Source organism: Lissotriton vulgaris, chromosome 6, assembly GCF_964263255.1.
Source record: "Lissotriton vulgaris chromosome 6, aLisVul1.2, whole genome shotgun sequence".
Lineage (NCBI taxonomy): Eukaryota > Metazoa > Chordata > Amphibia > Caudata > Salamandridae > Lissotriton > Lissotriton vulgaris.
The window spans coordinates 1,494,226,224-1,494,240,899 of record NC_141694.1 but is presented as its reverse complement, the minus strand read 5'-3'; the positions used below and the strand labels follow the sequence as shown (position 1 = coordinate 1,494,240,899).

Below are 14,676 nucleotides of genomic sequence, written 5' to 3'. Positions count from 1 at the left end.
GAAACCGGTCCCCGGGAGCTTGTTTCCTTCCCAGTGTAAGAATTGGCTTTTGTAGTTTGGTTTGCCCTGTTCCCATCATGCACTGGGACAGGAACAGACTAATTTGCATACAGCCAGGTTCTGAAACTGGGATGGTGCAGTGAGCTAAAAAACGGTGTTGGATCTAGCCCTGATCTCATGACTGGGTGAGAGCTTTCTGCTTAATTCAGAGACTCTGTCCCTCACCACCCCTTGTTGTAAATATCCCACAGCAGAGGCAGAAGAAAGGAGGATGCCAGTTTATTTTCTTTCACCTACCTTTGGGACAGCCTGCCTTTCACCCTCATTGAATAGATAACCTTTTTCGCTTCTTTGCAAAAGGTTCCAATTTTTTTCTTTCAGCTTTCATTATTTGCCGCACCTGACTTTTACAGCTACCATCTAGGAATCACTGGTGTTCCTGGGTTTCACTAATGAATGATAAATACATTGTTCATTTATACCACAGGCGTCCACATGTCTTGGTTAGGTTCTAATGACTTACACCCTTGAATGATTGTGGAGTCTTACTAAGTAACCATATTAGACACAGAACCCAAGCACATTTTGTGAGTTTTCCACTCTGTGGATCATGTCAACCACAGATGTTCTCACTTCATGGACTCTATCATCTGGCTAGTGAATCTATTGCAACTACCTTTAGGGATTTAAACATAATTAAAACAGTGGACTATTTAGAGCTCAGTTGAACACAATAGACGAGCTCCGGGCTTATAATGGCTGGTACAAGCCTGGTGCTTCAACCTTCCAATGTTTATCTTCATGTTTCTCCCTTTTTAATTTAAATCCCTTAGAGGGTGGAATGTTCCAATAGCCTGATAGCCCTTAGGCTACATCGATTGTTAAAGGCCCTCTCCTTTGTTATAGGCCCTTGCCTGAAGCTTGGGTCTATATCAGGTTCAGGGCCTTTAACCACTGGTATAGCCCTTGGTAGCGGTCTGTAAGGCTATAGTAAAAATGTGTTAAGACAAAGAGATAGAGAAGGAAAAATGATGACGGATGCATTCATAAAAAACAACAGTAATTCACTCGAAGATCTGCTCACTTAATTATTTAGGCGCACTACAAAAGATATTGCTCAGGGACCCATAATGAGTGGAACAGTTTAAAGTCTGGAATTCTCCCTTTCTCCAGAACAACCAATAATGCAGGCATTGGTAATTCCAGAAGAAGGGTGGTATTTACTCTCAATAATAAGCTAATGCTGGATGACGTAGGAATTGATGTTTCTATGTCAATACTCACAAGTTTTCCTCCAAATTGTATGTATATTTTCACCTTGGACATTTTGGTTGCTAACAGCAGGCATAGTGTACAGATCAAAAACTCAGGTAGCATGGTGTTCCAACATTACCTGTAGTCCCGATGAGCACAGTAACTGCTGAAAAGGAACCATAAAACACTCATACAAATACCTGAACGAGAAGAGCCATGGGACCACTTTTATCAATTTCCAATATTTCTCCATTCTTTGTTCCAACTAAGATGTGGCCATGCCCCAAATTTATTGCACGAATTGACGGATTGTCTTCCAACAGTAAACCTGAAAAATAAACTTAAGCTGAACTCTATCTGAAGCAACTGAACATATTTCTTGTCAAATGATACTTTTACAAATCATATGTATTTTAATTGTTTTGTCCTATCACAGCAGTGGTGCTATGGGGTTTATTGAAGTACGATTATAGCAAATGGCTCAGGGAAAGGTTAGATCCTTTCTTTATCATCAAAGTTTCAAATTATACACGTGGTTCGAGATATTTTTAAACATTTTCTAAAAATGACAAATAATAAAAGCCAAAAAACAATGAGTTGTTATGCTACTTCTACTTAGGCAATCAGCCTTTCTGTGTGTTCCCCCCTGTATTTTTCACCTATTGCTGGACCCTATATTTTTGCTGGCTTTAGTACTCTGTGTACTTTACCACTGCCTACCAGTGGTAAAGTGCCTGTGCTCCCCTTTAAACCTGGGCGAATTGGCATATTCCTAATTGGTATATTAAACTTACCTATAAATCCCTAGTATATGGTACTAGGTGAACCCATGTCCTGAAAGTTGAATGGCACTAGGGACCTGCAGCACCTATTGTGCCATGCACTACAGTGTCAGTGCAAACATGGCTTCAGATTTACCAGTGTAGCCTGGCTGTGACAGTTTTACCCTGAAAATTCCCCCTGTCAAAAAAAAACTTTTGACAGGCCAACACCATCCTTTTAAATATTTATAAGTCACCCCTATGTTGGCCTTATTGGCCATAAGGTAGGGCGCATAGCATTTAAAAGTAGGACATGTAGGAATGCAATGTGGGAGGACACAAGGATTACCATAGTAGACTCCCCACATACACCCAGCCCTCAGAGCCCATGTTTAGAGTGGCCAGAGACTTTTTCCACCTAAAGTATTTCAAACTGGGTAGGGTTGACCCTAGAAAGTTCTACCTCATTTGTTAGGGTATGACCAGGATACATTTCCACCCACTAGTTTGTGCTAGGTTTAAATGTGACACCTCCAGCTCCCCCTTCAGAACACTGATGGACCTGTGGAAGATCAGAAAAATACTGAACCTGCAGTCTGAGACCTGAGAAGAGCCCTAAAGGACTGAACCTGCTCTCTATTGAACCCAGGACAAAAAAGTGGACTCTAAAGGTAATACAATACAATAAGTTACGAGGGGCCTTGTCCTGCAACTACCCAGCTGACCAGTGGCAAAGGAATATGGACTGGATCCTCTTGCTTGGCCACTGTCGGCCACCCTGTAAGTCTCTAAGTACCTCTTCTGGGGTCCTGGGGTCCTGGGGAGTTTAGAAGTGTACCCCTGAGGTGGATTGGGACTTAAAAGACTAAGTAAGAAGTTCAAATCCTTGAGAAGGACAAAACCTGGTTGGTGTATCTAACGTATGCTCCATTGTGATCATTGTGAAATTGTACCTAGGTCCCGGTCTATGGCGATCATTAACTAGGATTGGTACTTTATGCTTCTACCGTTATTCTTACTTACAATTTTAAAAATCTCCAATTTCACTTAGCAGATTTTTCTCATTTTGATGTCATTTTGTTTATTACATTCTACTCTATTTTACAAATTCCGTTTGGGCTTTTTATTATTTGCATTCTAACTTTATTACTGTTTTAATACAGCATAAATACTTTATACATTGCCATATGGTGAGCCTATCTGCTCTGTGCCATAGCTACCAGGGGATTGAGCTCAGGTTAACTTAGTGACTTTGAGGGTTCACCCTGAGAAGGGTTGTTATTTTTCCTGGAGGTGGTTAGTTACTATCCAGTCCCTCAAAATAATAACGTAATTTCTTACTTACTTTGTAATACTGTACTACGAAATGAGTTGTCAATATGGGCAGTTGAATTGGACTAAAGAGGAAAGAACAACACACTTAACCAATATGCACTGATAACTACCATTGCCTCCCTTGACATGTCTGGCAGGGCACTAACTCCTTTGCCTACTCCTGTCTCCTAAGTTATATTTATTTGTTTAGCCACATTAGCCAAACTAACATTTTAAATAGCATTGATTGCAGTACATGGGCAGCAAATGTAGGGTGGGTAAAATGTGTAGAGAAATAACAGATTAGGTTTCGATTAATTGCACCAGTGTGTGAAATGATTGGTGAAGACACAATGTAGGGAAGTGCATTTAACCAAAGGAACATGAAAGTATGTAATCTACCTATTTACCAGAGGGGGCTAGGTCTCACTCTTGTCTCACATTGTAGCAGATGTCTTTTCAATGCTATGTTGAACTCTTGAGGAGAGAGGGAGGGAGGAAGCCATGTATACAGATATAAAATCCTAATGTAGAGGACCTTGAAGAGATAAGCCCCAGAACATGGAGTCATTGAAAGGTGGATCAGTTGTGGTTAGAGAGTTGGGATTGGTGGGTTGAATCAGTTGTCATGTGTTAAAAAGGTTTGACAAGCACATCTTCTTTCTCATTGTCACCTTTCTTTTACTCCACCAGACTGGCTCATATTTATCACTGTGTGGGCCTCTTTATACTGAACCATTCCAAGACTGAAATCATCTACTTCCCTACCCACCTGCTCCCAACCACCTTTTCCGTAACCATCCTATACATCATAATATGAGAAGGAAGGGTAAAGCGCCTAATACTTTGGCTTCCAAAATGAATTAGCAAGGTCAATGTAAATCACAAATTATTTTTTGTGTGGTACATTACACGCTGGAGGAACACAACTTGGGCTCACTGTCATGTGGGGATATAAACATTTTAGAGATAGGAGCTTGTTGAGTACCTAGAGTCTCTGTGCAAATCAAAATTAACTTTCAAAACAAATAGAGGACAAAGGTAAATGATGATAAAAGTTCAGATTTCGAGATGATGCTTAGAAAACACATTTATTAATTTTCTTTGCATATTTAATAACCATGATTCTGCATCTCTTGCTTTCAATCTCATGATGTAACTTTTCTTTAAGAAGAATTACACAGCTCCTATACGTCCCCTTAACCTCAATCTGACATTACAAACGCTGAACAAGGAAATGATTTGTCCTAACATTTGTTTACATACAGTCAAGTGCCACATTAAAACCTAGATAATGAGTAAGTCTGACCATGGCAACTGCCTTCTAGTATGACACCCACTCCCTACTCTAAGTAGTCCCCCTACAAAAAATTCTAATCTTTGTGATTCAAGTTCTCTTCAACATCTTCAATTCACACAACCATCTGCCCTGCAGTTGCTCACCTGGCTGGCTAGCTAGCTTAACAAAACAGGGCCCAATACAAACTCTTGAAGGTCATCGATGGCCATGTCCCTCTTATAAGGCTACCCAAATCTCATCCACCACTTCCTCTCACAAATTCCTTACAGAGTAGACCAACTTGTGCTTTTCATCCCAAGACCATACGCACACTTCATCCCATTTTGGATCCTTCACGCTCCAGTGAATCACCAGCACAGCTGACCCATGGGAATGACCCTTGATCACCTTCACCATCAAGGTTGTGCTTACTGGAGGAGCTACGACAGCAAGCAAGATGGCTGCATAGTCTCCCGGCTCCGCTGACCTCCGTCTTATGCTCCAAGATCGTGTCACTTATCCTGATTTCCTGCCCCGGATCCGTGTGTGTGAACTGATCCGTTCTCCGATGGTGTGATCCCGGGGTTTTTCTGATATTGTGGAGCTGAGTAACGTCGAGGACCGATTTGTGGCCTACCCCAGTCTGGAAGCCGGGGTCTCGAGTGCTGGCTTAGCCGGGTCTGAGTTGAACAACAGCGGACTGTTGAGGGCGGCAGGGTCCGGTCTCTGGAACTTTCAAAATTTTGGATTGCTTTGCTACCATCTGCAGCCTGATGTTGTGTTGGAGATGAGGAGACGAGTAAAGCACGGTGCTGTGTTGCAGGGGTCCCTGACCCGGAGGCCCGGCACTTGCATCGCCGCCGCACCTTGGGGTGGAGTCTCGTCGCGCACAAATGCATGCTGACGGTTGTTCCCTCACGGCTCAGTCCTGCTCCGGCTGATCTTACCCCAGAGAAGGCGCCTCTCCGTGGGGATCATTATGCCTGAGGAAATATGGAACCGGGCGGAGCAGGCCCAAGATGGCCCGTCATTAAGGGAGGTGCTGGCGGCCCTAGAGGCACTTCAGGCAACAGTGGCAGCTCAGACCTGCAGCCTGTTGTCGGCGGCAGATGGACTTAAAGGACTGAGACCGGATCCTGAATCGATGCCCGAGACCAGGCAGCCAGCTTGCTTTTTGATCGACGCCCCAGTGGCGCAATTAGACCCGGTGTTGGAAGCTGTGCCTGCCCCTACAGAAGTGGATCTACTTGAATGGGCTGTGATCGGTGACTTAACTACTTTTTGGAACCCCCGGTTTTGCAGCTGTCGGAACATTCAACTGCTGTCCCTATCCTGGAACCTTTTAATTGGTACTGTGAACTGTTTTGGATTGTGTCGAACTCCCTCCCCAGTCGTTATATCAAGATGGCGGATGTGATAATGCCTGACTTCGGAGACGGGGAGGGACATCGTCAGTACCAGCTGCTTACTTTGGAATCTACTGTTCTTTTTCCATCTACTGAACTTTGTTCCGACCACCTCTGTGTATCTTTTGACATTTTGATGATGGGGCTTTATTCGTCTGAGGGACTCGGCGAATTCGATCGACGGGGCCAAGGCTGAGACTGTTGTTTGCGTTGTTCATTGTGGCTTTATCGGTAACGGGAATGCTTCATTAGCTTAACGGAGCCCGGGGCAGGGTTGGCGATTCCCCCCGGGATGTTTTCTTAGTTTGGACTACTCGGATGTGACAGTTTCGGGGGGACCCCTTTGTTAGGGCGGGGGGGAGAGACCGGGAACATGTAGAAGATAGCCCTCCTCCATTTCCCCTCTTGGGTGGGGTTTAATTTCTTTCTGTCTTTCTCTGGGTCTTTCTATATTTCGGGTCTCAGTTCTTGGGCGACAGGCACGCTGCTAGGGGGTAGGCCGTAGTCATCTGCAGGGGTGCAGGGTGGGGGGTTGGGGGATGGGTGTTTTGTTTTTCGCTTTATTTCTATGGCCTTTTTTCTTCTTATCTTTCTTTGCCCTTTTCTTTTCTTCCTTTCCGGGTCAGTGTAATGGGTTCATTTTTATGGCCTTCTCTGCTGTTTCATATGTGCCTCCATTCTCGCGATGTTTCAGTACTACTGGGCGGACATTCAGCTGGCGCGAACTGTATTTGTACGCTCGCTTATCCTGTATAGTATGTTTTAACGCCGCTTACTTACACGAAGATGATTTAACTGTAGACATATGCCATTTCGCCCCCCCCCCTTTTTTTTTCGTAACTTGAGATATTGTATGGCACCTGATCCTTCTATCTTATATTATAAAATGGAACCTTTTTATCCTGTTACCAACTTGATATGCTTCACAACCAGTACGTATGGTGGACGTGGCGAATTTGCTCCCCGGGATGCTGAGTCTGGGTTTTGATTGCTTTCTTGTGTTGTAACTGCTTAGCGGCCGGCCCTGGGGGTTGTAGGCCCGTGTTTGTACTTGGTTGAAATGTCAAATAAAGGTTTTCCAAAAAAAAAAAAAAAAGTTGTGCTTACTGCTCAACCAATGCAACTTAAAACTGAACATGTATATCATCAGAACCTCCAGGTTCTTCAAGACCTCTACCCAAGACTAACTAGCACAATGACCCGTAGTACATTTTTTGTATTTTGTCATCTATTAAGCCCTTGATTATAAGCGGCCCATGAATTTCAATGGGCCCGATATAATTTTTAAGTTTGGTCTTTTCACACAGAGATTTAAATCTTTATGTGAAACGTTGGTGGAAAACATACAGGAATCAGTGTAGAAACACTGATTTCTGCATGTGATTCCCCACAAATATGTAATTCCTGTTATTTCTGACATCCCAGATTTACAGGTAGCTCTGGTAATTGTAATTCCAGTGCAATTACATAACAGGGATTTTAACGGGCCCCTTGTAATAAGGGCTTTGGTGTATACCCTACTATTATTTGTTGTTTACTTACTTCTGATCATCCCTATTTCTACATATGCCGATCCAAATCGTTGATGCCCTTATGCATTGAACAGAATTACAGTATACGATGTAGAAACCTTCCTGGTCCAAATAGATATAAACACTCTTCAAAGCTTTCGAAAGTAGAATGATCTTAAGCATAATTACTTTTATGCACGAATACGGCAATACCTATGTAACAAGTGTCTAATTTAATGATGGTTTGTCCTGCATATTTCACATATGTAAGAAATTCGGTTACTGGTTGAGGGGGGTGAAACCCAACTCAAGCACCAGCCACAATCCTCAGGGTGAAGTCACAACCAAACCCCAAATAACTTGTGCTCGACTTTCAGACAGCCTGGCACAGAGCAGGCAGACTTAACTTAGAGGTAATTTTTAAAGTATTTATGCAACACTTCAAAGAGTAATACAGTGAAAACACAATGTAAAAAACATTTCACATCAAAATTGAAACATAGAGTAAATTTTAATAAATAAATCCAGACCAAAATGATGAAAAATCCAACCAGCATAATTGGAGATATGTAAGTTTATAAATTTAAGTGAAAATAGCACCAAAAAGCACAAAGCGCCAAGTGTGGTTATCTGGTTGTGCCAGACCTGAAAAAAGTCACTAGTTCAGGCTGAACACAATGAAATGTGGGCCTGCTACAGGGACCCACTTAAGTCCACTGAACAAAGTACCCTAATCCTGGCTGTAAAGAGATTCGGAGTCCGCGTTGAAGATGCGTCGTGCAACAGAAGAGATGAAATGTCTGGGCGAAGAGATGCATCCCACTGCCGCAGTTTGGGAGAACTGCAAAGTGATGTCCTTGTGTGGAGATGCTTGTGCCGCAGTGGTTCCAGTAGGCTGTAATGGATGAGGCGATGTTCTTGTGTGGTGATGCGTCGAGTAGCTGCTGCGGTTATGAAGGGCCCCACATGGGAGGGAAGGACTCACAGACGGCACAGTCCAGGAGTTGGGTTCAAGGTTGTTGGAAGCCTCTTTTGTCCCTTAGGCTTCAGATCAGGGGGCCAGCCAACTAGCTCTAGGAGTCACTCTGGGGTCCTGGGCTTAGAGATGCAGGTCCAGTCCTTCGTACACAGGCAAGAGGGCAGCAGGTAAGCACAGTAGGGCAGCAGTCTTTCCTGGCCGCAGTCCAGCAGAGTTCCAGTCCTTTCAGCCCCAGATATGGGTCCTGGGCTCAATGTGTCACTAGAATCAAGCTATACCTGGCTGAAAAGCCCTACCTAGGGAAAAACTCATCCTCGCTTGTTTGTAGTCCGGTTAAGGAAGGAGCTGGCCTGGCAGTTTGGGCTGGACTGTTCCCATAAGGAGCAGGATCAAGACTGATTTGCATATAGCTAGGTCCAAACTGAGGTGGCATGGTGGGAGAAACACAATGGATTAGGATGCATCCAGAGCGATTGCCTGTGGCTAAGAATAATTCAGGCGTTCCATCCATCACCTTGGTGTTTTTAACTTTCTAAAAGTGGCATTTTCACAATTGTGACTAAGAATCTGAATTTACCATTAAAAAAAGGGCCTTTAATTAAAATTCTAAGGCCACCAAGCATGAGCTGACTACCAGCTCTCAATTGAAAGTTATCACGTAATACATGTTATAAGATAACCCAATGTTATCCTATGAGAGAGGTAGGCCGTGCAGTAGTGAAAAATTCATTTACGAGTTCTTCACTAACAGAACATGTAAAAGTACACATCCAACCATTTAAATACACTGCATCCTGTCCTCTGGGCTGTTGAGGGCCTACTCTAGGGGTGACTTATATGTTTTAAAAAGGAAGGTTTGGGCCTGGCAGAAGCAGTGGGGTAACAAAACTTGCAGGGCCCCTTGTGCAAGGTACATGGAAGGGATCCCTTCTGGACTTAATCAGGAGCTTTCAGGTCAAGGTACTGTGCTGAGGGGGCCCTTGGAACCAGGGGCGGCTCCTCCATTAGGGCGGAAGAGCACCGCCCCACTGCTTTCTCCCAGTGCGAGAAGCAGAAAATAAAATGGTATTTTAAATGCTACTAGTGGGCCTGGTATTTAAAATACCATTTTATTTTCTGCTTCTCGCTCAGTGAGAAAGCAGAAGGCAGGTGTATGCCTGGTTGGGGGCGGGCGGGAGGCAATGCCTGGTTGAGGGCGGGCAGGTGAGTAGGTCGGGGAGGAGTGGCTTGTGCCACTCTGAGTACCCTGACTGTTAGGTCGGCCCTGGGGCCAACCAAATAATTCATGCACACTCTACATTTTCTCCATGTAGGCTGCATGCATCCTACATAGAGAAAATGGCCTCCAAACAAGTGGCAAGCTGGACGCTGTCCGGGACTCCCCACCAATCCCAACGCTGCCATTGCCATGTTGTGATTGGCTAATGGAGGGGAGGGAGCCTGCCTGTTCCTGTTCAGGACCAGCCCAGGAGCAGAGTCGGCAGGGACCAGGATCAGGTAAGTTTTTGTTTTATTTTTATTACCACCTCCCCCCCTGCGGTAACACCCGCGCGATAACCCCCGCATTACCCCCCCACCCCCAATCCCCCACCCGTGAGAATTGCGAGCAGCGACTGCTTGGAGCATGGGGCCCCCTACACCGCAGGTGTCTATGTTATGACACTGGGCAGCAAGTATATTTTGACGGGTCAAAATGGCAGTTTACAAATGCACACACATGCTGCAATGGCAGGCCTGAGACATGTTTACAGGGGTGGCACAATAAGTGCTGCAGGCCCACTAGTAGCATTTAATTAACAGGCCGTGGGTACATGTAATACCACTTTACTGGGAACTTACAACTAAATGAAATAAGCCAATTGGGTGTAAGCCAATTTGACCATGTTTAAAGGAGAAAGCACAAGCATTTTAGCACTGGTTAGCAGTGGTAAAGTGTGCAGAGTCCAAAAAGCAAACAACAAACAGTTCAGAAAACAGGAGGGTGAAGGGAAAAGGTTTGGGGATGACCATGCAGAAAGGTCTAAGTCCAACAACGTAGTACCAAAACAGCTATCAAAATAAATTGAAAAGAATGCATTTTGAATAAATTGTTCACAAATGTACTACTTTAACACCAAAAGTCTATGACAGCAATGAGGAAGATGTATTAGTTGGGCTGGGCCCATGGCACAATGCTGCACCGTAGCTGGCTCAATTCTTTGTTGTGAGCTGCATCGACTTACTCAAGCAGGGTAAAAGGGCTTTGTGGAATGGAGTGTATATGGCCACATTCTTGAAAATGAGTGAATGAGTCTGTGCTTAAGCAAGTGATTGAGATCATTTGTGCCACAGATACTGCAGAGGCACCCACTTGTTAGCACTAGACAACACTTCTCGAGCTGGAATAAGCAGAAGGAATTTAAGGTTTTCAAAAAGTGCTCCAAATGAGGGTCATTTGTTCTGACTTGCAGGTTCTAGAGAAAAAAATTCTAAAAATATAGGCCACAGACTTTAAAGTGACTGGCAGTCTTCATGAAGCATGGGGAAAAAGACCCGCCTGACAACTGTGCTTTCCTTCTTGAGCTACCACTTGTACAGTTCACGATTGGTGGCGCTTTAGCAATTGGTGGAGTTATAAGGCTTTGACTCACAAATGGTTAAGAGCTCGAGAATTTCCATCTAAAATGGTGAAGCACGGCATTTCAAGACCTTCAAATGATCAGTAAGGTGGATGAGAGTTCTTGTCTCTCAGGGTAGAAATATTAATTGATGGGGTGTATCATACTTTCGAAATTGTTGAGACCAACTGCAACAGCTTCAAAAAGCATAACTTTGGAGACTGACAAGGTCTAGGGAATCATGTTGATGTAGACATGGATGGTTGTGAATGTAGTGGGAACCTATGTGCATATGGTGATCAGATAAGTCTATCAAGTGTGGATTTAGTTGTATGTTCTTTAAAGTTGTAGCATTATCAATAGATTTTCACTTCAGGTGCAATGGAGAGGCCAAATCTGTTAAAATCTGTCAAGATTCTCAAACATATCACATTTAGGCAACATACTTGATCGTTCATCTATATGGCTTGGGCACAGCTTGTAAAATGTATTATGCAGATTGTTGTGGTCAGAATGCAGAGGTTCACTAGGGAGAAGAGATGTAGGTGTCTATGGCTTGCACAGCAACTGAAAGAACAGTGGCATTGTTGAGGCTATTTTTGCTGGTTAACAACCATATCTTCACTAGTTTGAAACGGGAAATTACATGGACCGGAAACTAAAACGTAGAAGACCTGCAGAGGCATAATGTATGGTGGGGCTGATGAACACGGTCTTATTTGCTAACAAGGCTATGAAGTACCCAAGGTATTTTCATAAAATTAGATCTAAAGGAATGTTGAATAACTTACATTAACTAACATTGAACATTAGGAAGATATCAAATTGTGTTGAATTAACTTTGTTGTTCTTAGTTCTGGAGACATTTTGGGAAATGGTATTCCTTCAACAGTTCTGGATCTTACCATTCTGGGTCACAACGATTCTTACACTTTTGAAGTTTATGAATGAGTTAAAACTGTCAATATGCATGTCATATCCATCAGCCCTAGAATATATGGCCCCTTGGGAAGGCCAAAGGAGGTGCTGGTGTCACAGATATACCCTGGGGGAGAAAACCACATTCACAGACTGGCCAAGAACCTAGGGCACTGAGTCCCATAAAAAAATAAACATAATAATCCAGACAACTGAGGTTGCAGCCTTCTAACACAGTTGAGCAAAAATATCTCTGACTGACTGCACAGCTGAGCAAGTTGAAGAGATTCAAGGACTGGATTGTTTACTCAACAGAGCAAACATAACAAACAATAGGAGGTAATTATGAGCAAAGTTCCAAGCTGAAACCTATGTTCTGACTTATCATATAGTTGATTTAAGACCTTTTCAACAATGGCATGTACACTGGTGTGAGCATGAATTCTGAATGACCCACTTCATTTAATTCTTCACATGGGCACGGCACACAGCCCTTCATAAGAACTATACAGCACATTTGCTATAGGTGTTCTGAAAGCTGCGGTATCCCACTTTTTACAAGAAACCCATCAGACAATGGATTTTGGCCATTAGGAACCTATTACTATTTCTGTGGAACAGGGTCTCAACCCTGCCGAGCCGCAAAGAATATCGGGCGGCTCTGAGGACCTACAAATCTGCTATTCGGGTAGCAAAATCTGGTTTCTTTGAGGAGAGAATAGGCTTGGCGGCCAATTCCTCGAAAGAATCATTTAGGGTCATTAAAGAACTTCTGAAAACCCCCGAACCTCAGGTCACTCACGAGGACCCACGTGAGAAATGCTCAGAACTGGCCTCCTTCTTTAAAACCAAAATTGATAACATCCTTGCTTCTCTTCCCCGACTATCCGAGGATGTCTCCTCTGGAGGAAGCTTAAGTCCTCAGCCTAGGGTGCGATCAGTAGAGTTGGTTTCTCTTGGTCCTGTCACTGTGGAGGAAGCTCTCACAGTCTTGACGACCATGAAAAGAATTCTCCAAAAGACCCTGCACCCATGAAATATCTGAGGCAGGTAGCCCCTACCATCGGCGGCCCAGTGACGGACCTTATAAACCTGTCTCTCACCCAAGGAGTGGTACCCCCCAGTTGGAAAGGAGCGGTTGTTAAGGCTCTTTTGAAGAAGCCTAACCTGGACCCAGCCGACCTTGCCAACTTTAGGCCCATTTCCCTGCTCCCCGGCCTTAGTAAGGTGGCGGAGAAGCTGGTGAATAGCCGCCTATCGGGCTTTTTGGAGGCCAACTCCCTTCTGGGCGATTCCCAAACGGGCTTCCGCCCCGGTCAGGGGACCGACACTGCCCTGCTGGCAGTCGTGGAGAATGCTAGGAGCATTTTGGATTCAGGGGGATCGATGGCAGTGATCCTCCTGGACCTCGGTGCTGCATTCGACACCGTAGACCATCAGGTGCTTCTCCAACGGCTGTCGGGGGTGGGGGTCTCTGGGATGGCCCTCAAGTGGTTTGCTTCCTTTTTGGAAGGCCGGACATTTGAGGTGTGGGAAGGCCACGAGAAATCACCTGCAGTACCTCTCCAGTGTGGTGTGCCACATGGCTCTTCGTTGAGCCCTACCTTATTTAACGTCTATATGGCCCCTCTGGAGAGTGTGGTACTGCCTCTGGGTATCAAGATCATCAGCTACGCTGATGATACTCAGCTGGTGGTAGGCCTCTCCCAGTCGGCTTACCAACCCGACCGGCTGCACATGTGTCTGGATAAGATCTTCACATGGATGTGCAGCTCAGCCCTCAAGTTGAGCGGCTCCAAAACGGAACTGATGCTGCTGGGGAATTCCTCTCCATCTTTATCTCCTAGCAGCTGGCCCGTCTGCCTGGGACCGGTACCCACCCCCAAGCAGGAGATCAAGAGCCTGGGGGTGTGGCTCGAGCAGGACCTTTTCTTTAAAACGCACGCAAAAAAGACCGCAGGCGTGTGCTTTGGCCTGCTCCGGTCAGCCCGGAAGATTCTACCCCTCCTCCCAGTGGCCTCTAGGAGGTTACTCATTCAGGGGCTTATCATCTCGAGGTTGGATTTTAGCAACGCGTTATTTCTGGGTGCTCCAGAATTCACCCTGAATAAACTGTAGCAAGTGCAGAACGCGGCCGCCAGGCTCCTGACGGGTCTTCCTAGGCGTCAGTCCGCTCGCCCTGCGTTAAAGGCGTTACATTGGCTCCCTGTTAGAGAGAGGGTGAAATTTAAGGCACTCTGTATCGCCCACAAAATTATGCAGGGGAAAGGCCCACCTATCCTGGGGGATATGGTTCAGCCTTACAAGGCCTCCCGCTCTCTTCGTTCTGACCACCAACACCTGTTGCAGGTTTGGAGGGTGAGGAAGGCAAGAACCGGTGGCAGAAGGTTCTCCATAAATGTGGCCACCCTGTGGAACTCCCTCCCTCTGCACTTACGCTCGGAAGCGAGTTTTCTACGGTTCCGTAAACTTTTAAAAACCTATCTATTCCCTGTCTAGTTCCTGTGTCTATGTTGGTAGCGTATCTTTCTGGTTGAGCGCGGGGATGCCCAAGGGTAACCAGGCGCTATATAAAACTCGATAATAATAATAATAAATAATAATAATAACCCAATGTTCCTTTATTATGGAGTTATATATTGTGGGAAAGGGCACAA

At 44.8% G+C, this 14,676-nt stretch overlaps 1 protein-coding gene across 1 annotated transcript in view; it reads right to left on the bottom strand.

Moving 5' to 3' along the window:
• EML6 (EMAP like 6) overlaps positions 1-14,676 on the bottom strand; it is a 748,837-nt gene that overhangs the window by 220,638 nt on the left and 513,523 nt on the right. Inside the window, exon 20 of the mRNA XM_086927650.1 lies at positions 1,455-1,582. Within this exon, the coding sequence (XP_086783776.1) occupies positions 1,455-1,582 (128 nt within the window). The remainder of the gene's footprint in view (positions 1-1,454; positions 1,583-14,676) is intronic.